At 41.3% G+C, this 19,453-nt stretch overlaps 1 protein-coding gene across 6 annotated transcripts in view; it reads right to left on the bottom strand.

Moving 5' to 3' along the window:
- The window catches only part of Tpx2 (TPX2 microtubule nucleation factor), a 36,902-nt gene that overhangs the window by 8,739 nt on the left and 8,710 nt on the right, over positions 1–19,453 (bottom strand). For 4 of the 6 annotated variants that reach the window (XM_052183934.1, XM_052183932.1, XM_052183938.1 and 1 more), the window contains exons 2-11: positions 19,057–19,227; positions 14,839–14,961; positions 12,144–12,270; positions 9,884–10,015; positions 8,761–8,886; positions 5,871–5,992; positions 4,950–5,101; positions 3,473–3,641; positions 1,596–1,734; positions 232–448 (exon numbers count right to left, since the gene is read on the bottom strand). In XM_052183934.1, coding sequence (XP_052039894.1) covers positions 232–448; positions 1,596–1,734; positions 3,473–3,641; positions 4,950–5,101; positions 5,871–5,992; positions 8,761–8,886; positions 9,884–10,015; positions 12,144–12,270; positions 14,839–14,961; positions 19,057–19,162 — 1,413 coding nt within the window. In that variant the 5' untranslated portion in view covers positions 19,163–19,227. The remainder of the gene's footprint in view (positions 1–231; positions 449–1,595; positions 1,735–3,472; positions 3,642–4,949; positions 5,102–5,870; positions 5,993–8,760; positions 8,887–9,883; positions 10,016–12,143; positions 12,271–14,838; positions 14,962–19,056; positions 19,228–19,453) is intronic. The other 2 variants (XM_052183933.1, XM_052183936.1) reach the window with 1 other exon arrangement.

The raw sequence follows: 19,453 nt of genomic DNA, 5'->3' as shown, positions 1-19,453 counted from the left end.
CCTCTAAGCTACTTCTCTTTGCAGAGTACATATTCCTATCAGTCTATTATTTAACCTCATGGTACCTTTCACTAGACTTGAAGTCCTAAGACCAAAACCCAATTCTGCTGCATCTCTTTGTCACCTCCAGTGATATGCTGGTGTCCGGCTCAAAAGATCAACATTTCTGAGCAGATATTCAGTCACAGGCAGGTCACCTCTGCCAGTGCCCAACCCTTCAAGTATTCTTACCACAACATCTTCCAAGATCTTAGTAGGGCAAGGTCTAGAATGAAATTCAAACTGTTCATCTTCTGGTTTTTTCTTTGACTCTCGTTCATGAATTCGTTTCTCAATTTCCAAATCAAAACCAACAGGCTGAGTAGGAGGCTTAGCAGGTGGTCTCTTGGGCAAGATGGGGCCACTTTCAAAAATTTTGGGATCAAGTTCCCGTGCTTTGAATTTGTATCTGTAACAAACACAAAAGGTAATAATCATAAAAGGCTCTTTAAATAAAAACTACACAAAGTAGAACAAAACCTATAAATAAGCGCTAAGATGATCCACCATGGACAGCACAGTCTCTCCTCTCCATAGCCATCATCATCACCTCCTGAGAAAATAGTAAATGGTATAGCCTGAACTCCGCTGGGGCTCGGGGCTCTATGGGTGCAAGTGCCTGTAATTCTTGCTCTTGAAACAGAGACAGGAGGACCAGAAATTCAAGTTCCCAAACTTTAGGGGGCTGTAAAGATGGCTCAGGGGTTAATAGCACTGGCTGCTATTCCCAAAAAATTCCCAGTGCCCACATAATAGCTAATGACCATCTATCTGTAACTCCAGAAGTCCTCCTCTGGCTTCCATGGGCACCAGGCATGCCATCGGTACACAGACATTACATGCAAGCAAAACTCCCACAAATAAAATTAAATAATAAAAACAAAACAAAACAAAAAACCCAAAGTCATCTTTGGCTAATAGCAACTTTTGAAGCCAGCTAGAGATACATGAAACTCTGTCTTAAAATAAATAAATAAATAAATAAATAAATAAATAAATAAATAAAGCAAACAAACAAAGTGATAGATAGGACCAAGATTGTGACATGGACTATAATTCCAGCAATTCAGGCTAATCAAGACATACCTGAGCTCTACAGCTGGCCCAATCAACTTAGTGAGACTCTACTTGAAAACTTAAGTTTTAATAATTAAAACAGGCTAAGGTTTAGCTCAACAGCAGTGTCTGTCTTCCATGCACAGGGCCCTGGGTTCACTCCCTATACAATGAATGGTCAGGGAAAGTCTAGCGAGACAAGTTTCAGTGCTGACTACAGAAAGTCCCAGGTTCTTCCAAGAGGAAGGCTGCAGATCTTTGATTGACAGGAAGAGATGAGCTCTACCCAAACTAGTCTTCTCCTTAATTAGAATCCAAAGGTAAGCTATTCTGCTCCAGGGCACCTCCATAGTCCCATTTTCAGTCACAGAGACAGCACAGCCTACAGAGCTACTAAATGGCTTGCATTTTCATGAAAAGGAAAACAGCCACACCGCCCCATAGGACTGAAAGCAGGCAGGCGAGGCCTGCGGTCCAAGGACACTGCCAGTGGGACCTACTGCTGCAGTTTCTCAAGCTCCTCGGCCTCCTGCTCTGCTGCACTTTTGCAGGTCACAACCCTTGCACGATATTTGGTCTGCAGTAAGGGGGTTTGGGGGTCTCGGACGATCTTGTTCACAGATTTGGAAGGTAACACGCCTGTAAAACAAAATCACAGATGTCTGCTTAGTTCCCCACGATCCAAGTCTCCTATAAGTGCTGACCCAGTTAGAAACAGACAAAGCAGACAACTCAGTTGACACCACTCAAGCTGACAAATGTTCCCTCCTGTCCTCTTATTATCCTTATTGAAGGATAGTATCTGGGTGATAGCATCTGCCATCTCTGCACTAAAAACCTAGCCATGTCTGATGGAGTCCTTCCTTGCCTTTCTATGGAGAACACCAACTATTTTCTCGTTGTTGACAATGTTTTTCTTACAATTTTAAGACACCAGACCTTTGCAAACCAGTGAGTAATGAATTTCACAAAAACTCTGCATCAAAGCATCCAGGCCATCACTCACAGCAAGTCATTGGTGCAGTAAGGCATGGTGGTACAGATCTGTAATCTTGGCTGTTAGAAAGCTGAGGCAGAAGGATCAGTACTTTATGACTACAACATTTCAACTTTCAAACCGACCTCATGAGATAACTACAGCAGACAGTGGGAGCACAGGGGGCTTTAGATAGTCAACTGGGCAGTTACAGAATGTTAGAAGCAAAGGGGAGAACAGCTCTGCCAACAGACACAGCATTACTTGAAGCAATGTTTCTCAACATTCCTAATGCTGTGACCTTTTGATACAGTTCCTCCTGTCATCACGACCCCACCATACAATTATTTTTGTTGCTATCTCATAACTGTAATTTTACTATTATTATAAATTATAATGTAAATATCTGTGTTTTCTGATGGCCTCAACTCATAGATTGAGAACCACTGATTTAGAATATTATGAACACTTACAATAACAAGCCTATCGATTTTCATAATTACCTAAAAGGAATTCTCCTATCTAGACCTTACATAACAGTGAGAAAAATTATCTAATTCATTTACTGGCTTCTCTTTTGAAAAAGAGTCTATGAAGCCTTGGCTAGGTGGAAACTTGATTCTATGAAGGTAAAAAAATTCACTTTTCATAGTATAAAATATTAGACTATACTAACAATACTGGGAACTACTGTATTTCAGGTTGGGAATGTAGTGCACTGGCACAGTGCTTGCTAGCTGGATCTCCAGCACTGCCCAAAGAAAGGGAAATACTGCCCCTAAAGAGACTCAAGTGGATGCCTAAAGCAAAGTGCTAAATAATATGAAACAGAGAGGTATAGATACCTCAAAATACATCCTGTTTAACCCAAAATGCTAGCCATATTTGCTTTTGTTTCGAGGCCAGTTCTGTGCAGCCCAGGCACCCTGGAAACCACGGTTCAGACCAAGCTGGGCTCGTGTCGCTGCCTCCCAAATGCCTGGACAACAGCCCAGCTCATAACTTATTTTACATTATTTTCCATCTTAAAGATTTAAAACCTTCTTAAATCTTCTTGTAGAAATTACTTTCATGCCGGGCGATGGTGGCGCACACCTGTAATCCCAGCACTCTGGGAGGCAGAGGCAGGCGGATTTCTGAGTTCGAGGCCAGCCTGGTCTACAGAGTGAGTTCCAGGACAGCCAGAGCTACACAGAGAAACCCTGTCTCGAAAAAAGCAAATCCAAAAAAAAAAAAAAGAAAGAAAGAAATTACTTTCATAAAGACAGAAACAATTAAAACCCTTTCATCTGTACACCCGTTCACTTCACTCTCCCACTCTGCCTCTGAACAATCGCCATGCCCCCCCCCCCCAAAGTGGAGAAGAGGTTCTGGCCAGCAAGGCACCGGGAGGAACCTTACTCTCGTCCTTCTTGTTCCTCAGATGGTATCTGTTAGGGGTTCGTTTGTGGAAGGCTTCAACCTGCTGTGCAATGGGCACATACGTAGAAGCTGCTTCATCAAATGTTCTTTTCTTTCCTTTGGACAGATTGAAAGGCTTAATGACGGTGCATCCTCTGGTCCCCCGGGCCTGTGAGGAGAAAAGCTGTTCAGCAAATGAAGTGAGAGCTGCTGTAGCCCCACACTCAGCGCAGCGCAGGCGCTCAGCAGGGCCTTTACAGCACTTTACCAGACCTTTATAATTTTTCTTCTTCTAAAAACTCTGGTGCTAGCCGGGCGGTGGTGGCGCACGCCTGTAATCCCAGCACTCTAGGAGGCAGAGGCAGGTGGATTTCTGAGTTCGAGGCCAGCCTGGTCTACAGAGTGAGTTCCAGGACAGCCAGGGCTATACAGAGAAACCCTGTCTCGAAAAAACCAAATCCAAAAAACAGAGAGAGAGAGAGAGAGAGAGAGAGAGAGAGAGAGAGAGAGAGAGAGAAACTCTGGTGCTTAGAAGATTGCTTTGCAATAGTATACATGCAGTTTTCCCAAGTATATAAATGTTTTGAACCAATCTGGAGCAAGTTTTCTTAAAATTCAAAGGGAATGGAAAGGAAAGAAAAAAAACAAACCCATGAAATCTGCCTGGGCTGCTGGGCCTGCATCAGGTCAGACAGAAGCCTGTCTTAACATCTCTCCACACATACCCTCAAACTGACTGTTGCAAGCCCACCATCACTAATTTTTTTATAGATTTTTGGTGAGTTTTTTTAGATGGGTATCTTGGCATAACCTGGCACTCACTATGTAGTCCAGGCACACTTTAACTCAAACCCTCTAACTCTACTTGTTGCGGGGGATCCCACTTACTCTGCCGGCCTCCACCATCACCCACACCAACACAGCACATGCTCACAAGACACACAGGTGTAAAAACAAATAGTAAAAGGAAAATAAAACAATGTCTCAAGTCAGCACTGGCAGTGCACACCCACCACTAGGAAGGTGAAGGCAGAAGGATCAATAGTTCAAGGTTGTACTCAGGCGAATTTGAGGCAAGCCTAGACTAATTGGGACCGCGACTTAAAAACAAAAAACAAACAAAGGAGGCTGGAGAGATGGCTTTACACGTAAAAAGATAAATAAATAATGCTAATAAAGCCAGATGGTGTGGTACACGCCTTGGAGATGAGGTCATACTCTCCATACCAGACTACACCGGGGCCTGAGGAGTGGGAGAAGGCCACACATAAAGTGCTTGTGTCCCATCTTAATTTTTACACCAACTTGGGAACATGCTTTCCCGGAGGAGTGATCTATTGACAGTCACAGAGTTTAGAGGGAATTTGTATCTATATTGATTCAAAGAGTAAGCTTCCCTCAATCATCTTATTGTAATAATAACCAAAAATGTTAATAGCTGAGCCCTCCTGAATTAGTAATAAGAACGCTCCCTTACAGGCGTGGAAGAATGCTTCCGAAGTTCAGACACAAAGTTCACTTCCTTATACTCCTCCTGGCGCTTGGGATGTTGTTTGACTCGCTCATCTGTGAGAAAGTGGAAGTCAACCGTCTTGGTCACCTGGCTCATGGATTTCTTCACAGGTTGCCCTAAGGAACAGAGGGAAACACAGTTAACATTAAGAAGAGAGATCATTAGTAAGTCCCTTTCTATATTTCCGTTACTGTGGGTCTAGGTTTAGGTGTGAATTGCATTGGGATTGAAGGCCTTTGTTCAGATGCAAACTAGGTAAGGAGAGGAGCCCACCGCCAGGATATAGTCATAGCTTTGATGAAGTTATGACCTCACACCCTTTTTTTAAAAAAATAGTGTTGGAGATGGAACTCAGGGCATTACAAATTCTTTTCAAACACTGACAGTCCAACCCCTAGAGAGTGACTATAAAAGCACAATTTAACTCAGAATCTCTAAGAGGGGAGCCTACAAACTCCAAAGTACTTTTCCATCCAGGAAGTAGGATTGCTGCCACCAACACCACTATGCCAGAGTTCTTCATTCAGTCATGTTTTTCCTTCTAAATGCAACTGAATATGACAGACCTCTTTCTTATCCTCTGCCATCTGTATGAAGAAGGAAACGACAAACTGACCGGGCTAATTGTTATCTGTCTCAATCTTTTGCTAACACAAGAGAAGAATAGCACTCTGAGAAAGTGCTGGTTTGAGCCATCTGGTCTAGAGGGGAACCCCTGAAGTGCAGGTGAACTTACAGCCACCATTTTAAGTAAACACATTGTCTTATGCTGACTACTCAAACTGATTGCTTTTTATTTTGTTCTTGCTGTAAAGACCACAAAAAAATACTACCAAAATTCTACAAAGCACCCTCCTAGCTAAGACTCAGTGAGACCCAGCTGACCTGGCCCTGCGAGAGCGAGTTTCTTGAACTCTTCATTCTTCCTCCGCATCTCCACCACTTCCTGCTGCATTCTCAGTCTTTTCTCTATCTCCTGCTCTTCTGTACTCTTTAGAACCTTCTCCCTAGAAACAAGAATCAATAAAGAGAGATGAAAGGAAGAAAGGGTTCAGTAATTCAGAGGACTCTAAGCTGCTGAGTAGACTATGTTTATAATGTATGATATCTATCAAAACCAAAATGTTTATCTACCAAAAAACAGATATTGGCTTAATTAGGTAACATGAAAAGAAAGAAGGGTACTTTACATTAAGATATTATAAAATTTTTCAGAGAACTGCTATAACTAACTATACAAGACAATAAGACACCACAAAAGACTCATATTTGACCACACCTGTGACCAATTTTTATGCCACAGGAAAAGCTAACTTAAAAAAAACAGAAGAGCCGCATTTAGAACTGCAGCACTTGGGAGGTTAAAGCTAGAAGACTGTGAGTCAAGAGGTCAGCCTGGGTTACCTAGCTCATTCCAGGCCCATCGATTGTCAGGAGCCATCTCGGAAAGGATAAAGGCATACAAGTGACATTCTAGAGATAACACATCGTATTGCATGGTCTGTGATGGATAATTCTTAATTGAAAGGCTTTCAAAAATCTCATCTCAGAATTGATTTTTGCAGCTGATATGCCTTTCCTGCCATTATTAAATTAATATAATAATCCCTGGGCATCAGCCTACCCTATTGGGCAGATATCCTAAAGATCAATGAAGATGCGTTGTAGTGATGCTATGCAGACAAATAGATGACTTCTTAATTCCTAATAATTATTCTGTAAAAGTTCTAAATTTATACTAGTAATTACTGGGCCCTTTATAAAATGGCCTTCAATCATGTGTCACGAGTTTATTGCACTAAGATAAAAAGCAGGCATGAAACAGATTTACGATTAATGAAAACATTCCTCTTAGGTTGGTTGTAAAACTATTATCTGATAAATAAAGACCAGAAACTGCAAATGAACAATTTATTATATATTATAGGTGCAATAACAGAAGATAAAATATTGACTGGATTTATCTATACAAAACTTCAATACTAATGAGACACTAGGCAAATGATTTACCTTTTGACATATTGTGTTAACTTAGACATAAGAATTATAGTTTTAACTAATTTTTTAAAGATTTATTTTATGTTTGTGAGTACACTGTCCCTGTCTTCAAACACCCTAGAAGAGAGCATCAGACCCCATTAGATGGTTGTAAGTCACAATATAGTTGCTAGGAATTGAACTCAGAACTTCTGCAAGAGAAGTCAGTGCTCTTAACTGCTGAGCCATCTCTGCAGTGCTTAGTTTTTAACTTTTATGAAACTGTAGAGCTGGTGACAATGAATGCTTCGTTGGATAACTAGTCTAAATGGAAACACATGTAAACATCTCTGTTGTAACTCCTTATTCCATTTATGATTTGAATTTATGTTTGAACTTGTGAACTTTTGAAAAAGAACTTGGAATACTGTGTGATCTATTCTTCTACAAACAGTACAAAACTAAGAACAATGACATTGTTATAACAGAGCTGAGGAGAGGCAAGAAGAGAAAGAAACTGAACAGAGAACAGAGAGCAGGCAGAATTCTTACTGACAAGGATGGGGCTTTTTTCTTACACACTTTTTTCTTTCATTTAGCAATAAAAGGGCAGAAGCTTTTTCTTTCTCTATGCAATAAAGGTTGGAGCCTTTTTTTTTTCTTTTGGTATTTTGAGACAGGGTTTCTCTGTGTAGTCTGGCTGTCCTGGAACTCACTCTGTAGACCAGGCTGGCCTCGAACTCAGAAATCCACCTGTCTCTGCTTCCCAAGTGCTGGGATTAAAAGTGTGTGCTACCACTTCCCAGCTTGAAGCTTATTTTTCATCCAGAATGAATGAGTTCTTTCTGCACTGGCGCTTGGATTTTTGCTCCATCCACCATATATACACATACATATAAAACTATATATGTAAGTATAGGTATGTGTATGTAAGTATGCACGGATACTTATAGAGTAGATGAGACAGGTGGTTAGGCCAAACAAAAAGAAGAATGTAATAATGTGTAAGAATGTGAATAAAATGTAAATATGTGTATGAATGTATATGTATCTATGTATATTTGCTTGTGTAAAAGTATTTCTTACTGCAAGCATGACTTTGTTTTTCTGGTTCAATAAAAGTTAATTGCTCAGCCGGGCGGTGGTGGCGCACGCCTGTAATCCCAGCACTCTGGGAGGCAGAGGTAGGCGGATTTCTGAGTTCGAGGCCAGCCTGGTCTACAGAGTGAGTTCTAGGACAGCCAGGGCTATACAGAGAAACCCTGTCTCGAAAAAAAAACAAATCCAAAAAACAAAAACAAAAACAAAAACAAAAAAAAAAAAGTTAACCTTTACTTTACTCTCACAAAACCATATTCAAAGTTTAATCTCTAGTGTGACACATACCAGCTGTGCTGCTGCAGAGCCACACTCCCAGCACTAGGGAGGTAAGGCAAAAAGAGCAGACTTCAAGGCTATCTTTGGCTATTGCAAGGTCAACCTATGCTACAAAAACAATAATCAGGTGGTGGCACTGTAAATCTTTTTCATTTTTTTATTTCAGAAATAAAATTGGCAATAAATATCAACACTCATACAACCATTATCCATTAAAGCATAAACAAGATTTTCCAGAAAAAACTGAACCCCAAAGTTGATTACTAAAACCACGTACATTTCCTGAGGTAGTGAGAACATGTACTAATCTTGCCCTGTGCTGTCTTAAACGGCATCCTCTGACAGCTTTTATGGGTTTCCTGAATGGTGAATGTGGCAATCACTGTTCTTCCTCTAAAGTTTACTCTGGAAAGAAACGTACCTTACGGGTGGCACACCAGGTACAGTGTGTTTGCCCTTGGCTTTCTCTGGGGTTTCTCTTTCATCCTTTCTTGCAGCAGCTGGAGCACTGTCTCCCTCCTCTTCCTCCAGTTTCTTTTTATGAGAACTTGATTCAAAATGAACGAAAAATACATAAATTTCAATTTCCTAAAGCACACCCTCATTGTGGGGACTAACAACATGATTGAACCACAGGGTTCTTCAATCACATCATCAGATCAACATAGCAGCAGCTCCAACAGGTCAACCGTGAGAAAGCCCTCAGAGGTCAGGTGAGGTGGCCAGCAGTGTTTCAGGGTACAAGGATTCTATGTCATCAAGTCAAAGACCACAGACGTTCCTGATGCCCACGATCTGTTTCTTAGCATCTCTTTCTCTCTCTCTCTTTCTCTTTGTGTATATTTTTTTTTGACATTTTTGATTAAAGAAAGCATCATGGCAGATTTATTTAGATTGTCTCTAAGCTGAGTGTTGCTCATTTGAGAGCAGCAGCAGTGAGCCCAGTCAGAACTAAGTGCTGTTCTTGCCTCTATGGCAACTTGAGAGATCCAAGTAACAATCGTTAGAACCAAGATAAAATGTAAGATATAATCTCTGAGGAAGGCCTCACTTTCCTGAATGAATGCTGGATTGCTTCCTTTACAGTTTACTCTCTTGAACAGGGATATGTCTACAGATACAGCAGTTACTTTCTGAAAATGAAGCTCAAGCAAAGTGGAAAAAAACTAAGAAGCAATAGATGATAATTGACCAAAGCCAGTGGCAATCTAGTTTTGACTTCTGTGAAGTACAAAAATTATTTAGACACTTTTGGAGCGTTCCTGCAGTGAAACACATTCCCCCCCAAAAAATAATAATAAGCATGAACACCATATATTCTGATCAGTCCCTGACACAGAAGAACACTGAAGACAAACCTTCTAGAAGGGACACAGGTAACAGTTCCCCTGACCATGGCATAGCTTTGGAGTTTCCCAGTCTCCAGGGACACCAAGCAGACTGCAGATGGACCCTTTGGTAATTTTACTTTGTAACTCACTCAGAACTCTCAACTCAGGAAAGAACCCAGCACCCAGGAGGGTGGTCTCAAGGAGGATACTCACATTTTCATTCTTTTCTTAGGGGGACAATCAGTGGTGGGAACAGTGCATCGCTTGGCTTTCATTTCAAAAGAGGCAACATGGTTTTTCTCTTTCAGCTCCAAATCCTTCTGAGCAGAGAGTCTAACAGATCTTCTATGGTGGAAATAATACAATTTATCTTATGATGAATACAATTACTACAGATATACAAATGTTCTGAAAGTCAAAGTATGTCAACTAAAAGGCCAATAAAACCTTTATTATCCATTCTCTAATAATCTAATGTTTATGAAAACTTGTTATTTCCAATCATAAAATCCTACTATTTAAATATGCTGGTGGCTTGTAAGTTAAAACACCAACCAAACAGGCTAAATAGGGTCATTCTATTATAATCTCAGCACTCACGAATCTAAGAGCCCTGGTGTGAGATGGTACGTGCTTTTAATCCTAGTGTTCAAGGCCAGCCTGGTCTAGAGAATGAGCTCTAAGAAATCTACGGCTACACAAAGAAAACCTATCTCAAAAAACAAGCAAGCAAAAAGATGTAAAAGGGTGTAGGGCCTGAGGTTAGGCTAGGCTATACCTCAAGTTCCAGGCCACTCATAGCTACACAGAGAGAACCTGTCTCAAATTTTAAAAGTTAAAATAAAATACTAAAGATATGTGAATGAGTCCTGGGATATAGATCAGTGGTAGAAGCTTGCCTAGAAGGACTAGGAGCAAAGAGCTGGGTTTACTTCCCCAGGATGAGGTAGAACACAGAGAAAGTAGGAGGCTTGCAATTAAAATATAAACACAGGAAAAGAGAAATAGAATAAAGACACATGACCAGGAATCAAAGCAGTGACAGATCTAAGCAAATTAGCAGTTATAGTAATATAAATACAGCCAACATTTCAAGTAAAGCAAAACTAATAAGACCAGTTTTTTTTGTTTTTTCATTTTTTAAAGCAAGATCCCACTAAGCACCATATACAAAACTAAACTTTCTGTGATTGATTGGTTACTTTAAAAGCTGTCCATTAACAGGAAAGGCAAGGGTGGGGGTTAGGGTCAGATGACTTAGGAGACAGAAAAGGCTTATGTCCAGGCCTGACATATGACCTGACTTCTGTCCCCAGGAACCACAGGGTAAAAGGAGAGACTATATGGGGGATGTGAAGGCAGAGGAAGTGGGAGGCACCACAGGCTCCGCAAACTCCTGAGGAGTCCTGATCCGCTGTACACAGCGCATGATCTGACACAGCTCCCACAGGCAGTGAGGCTACACAAGGAGCCGAGGCCAGGGCGTAGCTGCTTCCCTTATCTACAAGGAAACCACCACAGGGGACTGGAGCCTCCCCTACAGGCCCCATGGACAGACTCCTAGACATGTGAGTCAGAGTCTGCAAAACAACACCTATTGCACCCCAATTTGTCCTTGAATATATAAACATACCCTAATTGGCTAAAAAGCTAAATATAAGCTTGTGTGATAAACAATAAAGTTAGAGCTGCGCTCTGATGCTGCTCTCTGGAGTCGGAATCCTGGCCATCTTCATGGACTGTTTCCATTTTATCCCCACCCCCACTCTCCAGTCCCTGTTCCCACAGTTTTCCAACTATTATCTATGTGTACAGTGTCATACACATACACACACACACAAAATACAAATATATACATGTAATTTTAGAATTTTAAATGATGACTGGTATATAATTCCATAGTAGAAAGTGTGCTTTGCTTTTAGCACACCTGGGATTGGTTTAAACTCTTGCACCAAAAAATAATAAGCATGAATAATAAAAGACAAAAATAGAATAAACATAACCAGAAGAAAGCTTCTGTAATACTAAGAAACAAAGAAAGGCATTTGAGGGCTGGCCATGACTCAGTGGCTTGGCCCCCAGCATCCATGAGGGCTGGCTCACAACAGTCTGCAACTCCAGGCACCAGGAATGCACATAACACACATAAATAAATACAAGCAAAATATTCATACACATAAAACAAAAATGAAAATGTAAGAAGAGCTAAAAAGAGAACTGACATCAACTGTATCCAAACACAGCTTTTAAAATCAGACTGACAAGTTTGAATCCTGGCTTTGAAATGAATGTCCCTTGACCAAGCAACTAAGTGTCTATAAGCACTTACCTATAAATTAAACCTTCAAGCCATAATCCATAAGCACTGAAGGAACACAAGGAATCCAACTGTATTGACCCAGATGTTCTGTGGCGTTACTATATTGATTGAGCAGAACCAGTAATATCCACTTTTGTGTCCCACTCTTACCTTTGAGGCCGGACAGGAGTATTTCCTGATACAGCTCTTTTAGCATTCAGAGAAGAACAATCATTTGATGGGATAGATTGTTTCTGAAGATTTTCCTTTCCTGTCTCTTTGTAGTAAGTGTTGTCAACTACGAGAGACCAAAAACCTAGTCAGATTACTGCAAAAATATCCTAAAAGAGCCACTTACTGAAAGTTTAGCTAGGCAGTGGTAGTACCCAACATTAATCCCAGCACTTGGGAAGCAGAACCAGGAGGATCTCTTGAGTTCAAGGTCCTGGCACCTGGTCTGTATGGTACCTGAGTTCCAGGACAGCCAAAGCTACACAGTGAAACCCTGTCAAAAAACATCAACAAAAAAAAAGTTTAATTGGTAACTTAGTTATTTAACTGTTGAGATAGCTCAACAGCTATCTCTTCCAGAGGACCAGAGCTTATATTCCCAGCATCCACATAATGGCTCACAACTGTCTGTAACTTCAGTTCTAAGGAATCCCACATCTTCATTTGGCCTTTGGAGGCAAGATGTACAGATATCATATGCAAGTAAAATGCCCATAGACATAAAATAAAACTTTAAAAATTGGAAAGTTTAAAAGGAGTTACGCTGTAAGAGGGGGCAATGCTTCTCCCAGACACCTTGAGCTATCAAATTAAAAGCACAGAGCCATATACCCATTACTTCTTTGAAAGTTTCTGTCAGTGGGTTCCCCCAGACACCGCCCACACCACAGTCCAGGCTATTACCATTATTCTTAGCCTCTCTCCAGACCTTGACACTAAGACACCACACATTTGAGTCATAGAACATGGAGGAAATCAAGTTGTTACCAAGCTAGAAGCCCCAGTCCTATAGTTGACTTTCTTAGTGCTGAAAGTGTATATATACTACTGGAGAGCTAATCAAGTCTTTCTGAGAAGTGAACCCTGTCAGCTACAGACATGCACACCATTTCAATAGTGACAGAAATGTTCTGAGAGTAACCAGCCACTTTCTGATTGGATTTAAAGTTCACCCAGAACATGGAATTCACACCTGGCACCATTAGTAGGTCCAAGAACTTGTGGCTAAAGAGGCCATGAGTCCTCGGGAGAGCCTACTATTATACTACTATTATGCTAAATGGACATCGGATTAAATTGCCCCCTATTGATCTTTACATCCATAGGTTACTGCCTCACCCACAACTCAGAGAGCTTCTTTTTGCAGTAGATGACAATTAATACAGAGAGTTAAAACTGATCATTGTGTAGAGCATAAGAGATTGTGGAGTGTTCAGATCTAAATGGGGCATCACACCACTTCTTCTAAGGCTCAGGGATCATTCCAGAACACAGGGGTAGAGAGCCAGAGGTAGTGAAGCGACTTACAGCATTTATCCAGATATGACAGAGAAGTTATACACATGAACTTCTAGCAGCTAGGATTTTATCTACCAGGCCAAGACAAAGATCAAGCCAGACAAAATCCCAACATGGACAGAAAAATGGGTCATGAAGTACTTTCCCTGACTAAGGAAACCAATGGCTGCTAGGAGAGTGAAAGTCAGTTTTCTTCAGGGATGCTCCAGTAGATGGTCCTACACTGATGCCTTTAATCCCAGCACTTGAGAGGCAGAGGCAAGTGGATCTGAGGCTAGCCAGGTCTACAAAGGGAGTTCCTGGACAGCCAGGGCTACACAGAGAAACCCTGTCTTGAAAAATCATGGTAACCCCCCCCACACACACACAATTGCAATGATGGGAGGACTAGAGGAGAAGTCAGAAGGGAGAGGATAGGAAAGAGATTTGATTCAGTCATATATGGAGCTAAAGAGATGGCTCAGCGGTTAGGCAGGTTTGGTGTTCCTTGGGAGGATCTGAGTTCAATTCTTGGCACCCACATTGTGGTTCAGTCATCTGTAACTCTAGCTCCAGGGATTCTGATGCCCTCTCCTGAATTTCACAGGTACATATACATACATGTAGGCAAAACATTCATACATTAAAAAAAAAGAACAAATCTAATTTTAAAAGAAAGTATCCATGTATGAATTCAAGCAATAAATATATTTTTAAGACTTACTTTTTATTTTATGTGCATCAGTGTTTTGATTGCATGTATGTCTGTGTGAGAAGGGTCAGGTCCCCTGGAACTGAGTTACAGACAGTTGTGAGCTGCCGTGGTGTTGGGAATTGAACTCTGGGTCCTCTGGAAGAGCAGTCGGGCTCTTAACCACCAGGCCATCTCTCCAGCATCAAAATATTTTTAATTAAATCAATAGTCCCCCAATGAGTAATAGAAACTAATCAGTACTTAAATCTCAAGAAATTTTATATATATATGCACATTTGTATATATGTAAGCAGGTGTGCAAAGCATATGTGTGTGACTACAGAATTCAAAATGAAGATCATATGCATCACACACATACAAATGTTATCATTCCTATGCATGGGAACCTTAACTCAAGTAAAGTTATGCAGAAGGCCTGTTTACAAAAGCTATGTGCTGGGGATGGAGAGATGGCTTAGCGGTTGAGAGCACTGACTGAGTTCCACACAGACCCTGTCTCAGAGGAAAAAAAAAAAAAAGAGTATATTTACCATGAACCAAATTCACACATTTCACTAACAAACCAAAATTCTAGCCTCTAGTGATTGCCTCAGGTCACCACCAGCTCCCCTCAAGGCTCCCATCTAAGCTGTTTCCTCTTACCTGCCTTCAACGGTGTAACACAGCCTTGTGGAAGTTTGGTTTTTCTCAAGGAAGCCTTCCCCTGAAAAGATTCTCCTCTTCCACTCTGCTGTAGAAACTTGTTCTCCAAGTTGGCCTTCTCATCTGTGAAAGAATCAGTAAGGAAGCAAACCAGAGAAGAGTCATGCATTAAAATGGGGAGAAAAGTCTTTTTCTAGCAATGTTAGCAAACAATTCTAGCAATTAAAGAAAAGCACTGTGCATTCACTACACATCAGGACAGACTGCTAAATCTATCCCCAAAGCATGTGCAACACCCAGCGTCTTACAGAAGGGAAGCTGCAGATTCTGTACTGAGTGACTCCTACCTATGTTAAGATACAGTTAGGGCCACACCAACATTATCTGGCCTTATCTAACATTTAAATAATCACAGTGCCCTTGAAGAAGCTTCGGCCACCAGGAACTGCAAGATTACAAGGTACAGTTTATATTCACAGAGCGTGGGGTGTGTGAAGAGTGGAGCAGAACCAAGTTTTCTGAAGTTTTTATCTTGGGTTCTGCTGTGACTAAGGCTGGTGCAAAAACAATCTGTCCCAGCAAGAGCATGCTGTGTCAGGATGCAGGAGAGCAGAGAGGCCCTGAATAACTACACCATGTACAGACACTGATTATAACCATGTGAAAAGACATGACAAGCGGAAAGAAAAAGAAATATACTACAGCTAAGAAGGTTTTTTAAGTACAGGAATTTTTTCCTCTTTCAGACCCTGTATTTAATTTCATTAAAATTGCTATGCTAATATCTGTGGATATAGGAAACATAGAGAAAACTTATAAAAAAAGAAGTCTTCAGGCCCAGCACTCTGGGAGGCAGAGGCAGATGATTTCTGAGTTCGAGGCCAGCCTGGTCTACAGATTGAGTTCCAGGACAACCAGGGCTACACAGAGAAACTCCGTCTCAAAAAAACCAAATCAAAAAAAAAAAAAATCTTCAGGCAGGCAATCTGGTGTTAGCTCTGAGTTGCAGTGCTATGGGGCATGGACAAGACCTCCCTAGGATAGTAGACCTTCAAAAGGGCCCTGTACTGCGGGAACCACTGAATCCGTTCCCTAGAGAATACCAGACACCATCTCATTAGGACTCTGTATTGTTAAGTGGTAAATGCACCTGCAACAGTCATTTTTGTTCCTCCCACATACTGATGTTAATGCCTCATAATGAAGAGGGAGACAAGAGAAAGGACTGAATGAAGAGGCCTTATCAACAACTAGACTTTCAACTTTATATCAAAATGACAACTACAAGCTGAGAAATGGTGAGATGGCTCAATGGTTAAGAGCACTTGCTGCTCTTGCAGAAAACCCAAGTTCAGTTCATAGCACCCATGTTAGGCAGCCCAGGAGCACCTGCGAATTGAGGTCTATGATCTCAGGTCCGCACCTGCCTTCTCGGGCCCTATACCCACTCACACACAGTTATGTACATATAAATAAAATTTAATTTGTTTTAAAAATATTTGGGGTCTCTGGTTTTAGTTTTGTACCACACATCACAGAACTCAAATCAGACTGTATTATCTGTTTGTGGGGTAGGTTGTTAATACCATAATGTCTTTATTTAAAAATTATTTTGGGGGGCTGGAGAGATGGTTCAGCGGTTAAGAACAGTGACTGCAAAAAAAAAAAAAAAAAAAAAAAAAGCCAGGCGTAGTGGCGCATGTCTGTAATCCCAGCACTTGGGAGTCAGAGGCAGGCAGATTTCTGAGTTCAAGGCCAGCCTGGTCTACAGAGTTCCAGGACAGCCAGGACTATACAGAAAAATCCTGTCTCAAAACACCAAAAAAAAAAAAAAAGAAAGAAAGAAAAAGAAAAAGAAAAAGAAAAAAAGAACAGTGACTGCTCTTCCAGAGTTCCTGAGTTCCATTCCAGCAACCACATGGTGGCTCGTGACCATCTGTAATGGGATCCGATGCCCTTTCTGGTGTGTCTGAAGACAGCTACAGTGTACTCATAAACCTAAAATAAACATATCTTTAAAATAAATAAATAAATAGAGAAATAAATAAATAAATAAATAAATATTATTATTTTGGGAAGGCTGCTGGAGTGTTGGTTCAGTGGTTAGGCATGTTTAATTCTCTCTTCAGAAGACATGACCTTGGTTGTCAAAACCATATCACATCACGCTCCAAACAACCCAGCACCTCTTGTCTTTGCAGACAAACACACTGACAAGTCCACATACTCAAAAAAGATACCCATGCATATGCATAATTAAACTTTTTAAAAATGCACACAGAAGCCGGGCAGTGGTGCACGCCTGTAATCCCAGCACTTTGGGAGGCAGAGGCAGGTGGATTTCTGAGTTGAGGCCAGCCTGGTCTGCAGAGTGAGTTCCAGGACAGCCAGGGCTACACAGAGAAACCCTGTCTCAAAAAAACAAAAAAAACAAAAAAAACAAATCCAAAAGAAAAAATGCACACAGAAGGCATTTGGTGCTGGGAAGTGCCCAGGTTGGTATTTAATGCAGCCCTAAGCACTGCATAACTGGGAGTGGTGGTGTACCCCAATAACCTCAGCACTATGAGGACTGAAACAGGATGAAGTTCAAAACCACCCTCAGATACTTAGTGAGTTCAGAGCCAACCTGAGATACATGAGACCCTGCTCAAAAAAATTAAAAATGAACAGAGACTCAATTTCTAGCTCAAGGGAGGTAAAGACTGGAGGCTGGAGACCTCGGGCCAGATTTGACTGTCTCCAAACAACTAAGCAGCCTGCAGCTGCAGAGAGGCTGGAGAGAGGTCAACTGCAAGCCCAGGCACAATCTAATCAGGAGCCGGAGTTTAAAGCCAGCCTCAGAAACAAGACACAGCAATATCCACCTCAAATGTAAGCAAATATGTAAAAGTAGAGTAGAATATAAGGGCAACATGGGATCTTTGTGATTCCAGAGTCATTCCACATCTTGACTGAGATGCAAGCTTCATGAACCTACATAGGCAATTGACAAAACTACACGTGTGCAATGCACATGCGCGCGCACGCACACAGTAAGCACCACAATGACATTCTTGAAACTCTATTTCATCTGGATGGCCCTTATGTACCTACAGCCTGAGTATCTGTCACTCTGAATTATAAAATAGTATTAATTTCTATTAATACTGACACTGGAACTTAACGGTTAGAGAGTACTGACTCTCAGAGAGCCAAAGCCCGAGAGGAACTTCTGGCTCCTATAACACAAGAAAGCTGCCCCATTCTCACAGCAGCATACTCTGTACTACAGTTGAGTCTGCGCAGTTATGATTTAACACTGCTTTTTTTTTTTTTTTTTTTGGTTTTTTGGAGACAGGGTTTCTCTGTGTAGCCCTGGCTGTCCTGGAACTCACTCTGTAGACCAGGCTGGCCTCGAACTCAGAGATCTGCCTGCCTCTGCCTCCCAGAGTGCTGGGATTACAGGCATGCGCCACCGCCGCTCAGTCTTAACACTGCTTTTAACAATGCTTATGTACCTCTCTATATAATGTCATATGCAGTGTGTATGTTTAATAAATTCTTACAATTTATAATATATTTGTAAATGTGTTATTATAGTAAATAAAAGATTATGTACATGGATATATTCATGACATCTCTTTTTGTATTTTCCTGATAGTTCTAAGCTCTAAGTTCATCTGTAAGTTTTTTGAAAATTGAACCTCCCTCCCAAAAAAGTAAAACACCTATAAACTGGGTGTATTCCTACTCGTCAATCATCGGAGCTTGGGAGATCTGGAGGGTAGAAGATTTTTAATTCCAGAACATTCTGGGCAATACAGCAAGTTCAAGTCCAAATTAGCTATGCAGTGAAATAGCTACATAAAAAAAATTTTAGTTAAAAAAAAAAAAGGCAGGAACTAGGATGGCAGTGGACAGTGGGCGGACAGGCCAGGCCAGGTGCAGCCTTAGACAGAACAGCCAGTGCTCCTAACTGCTGAGCCATCTCTCCAGCCCTTATGCTCTTAAAATGTCCTCAGCGAGCAAGACACTAACCTTTAAAATGGCAGAGAAACAGCAGGTTGGTGTCACACATCTTTACTGCCTGTACTTGGGAGGCATAAGCAGGGGATCTCTGAATCCAAAGCTAGCCTGGTCTAAAGAGCAAGTTCCAGGATGGCCAGAGGTACATACACAGTGAAATTGGGTCTTGAAAACAAAACAAAAACTAACAAAAGAAAAGGTGTCACTTACCAAACCATGAGTCTATATTTTCAGTATCCTCTTCAGCATCCAAAGATGAAAAATTGATAAAGTCGGTGGGGGCATCGAAAGAGTAAGCAGTCGGGGCTTGTGCCATTGTCCCGACAGCCAGAAGAGCAAGTTTTCTCCAGGATTCCAACACTCTCCTCAACAGATCGTCTTCTGAGAAGAAATGGTTATCAAAAAGATTGGTTGTACATCAATATTAAGTATTGATTCCTACAAAACACTTTGGTTTTTATGTTTCCAGTTTAGAAAATCATCCAGGGCTGGCGTGGCAGCTGCGTGCTTTAATTCCAGCACTACTTAGTGAGCAGAGGCGGGCGGGTCTCAGGGAGTGCAAACTAGCCTGGTCTACAGAATTAATTCCAGGTCAGCTAGGACCACA

This window comes from Apodemus sylvaticus, chromosome 5, assembly GCF_947179515.1.
Source record: "Apodemus sylvaticus chromosome 5, mApoSyl1.1, whole genome shotgun sequence".
Taxonomy (NCBI): domain Eukaryota; kingdom Metazoa; phylum Chordata; class Mammalia; order Rodentia; family Muridae; genus Apodemus; species Apodemus sylvaticus.
The sequence above is the reverse complement of the archived record's forward strand: the minus strand, read 5'-3'. Positions and strand labels throughout refer to the sequence as shown.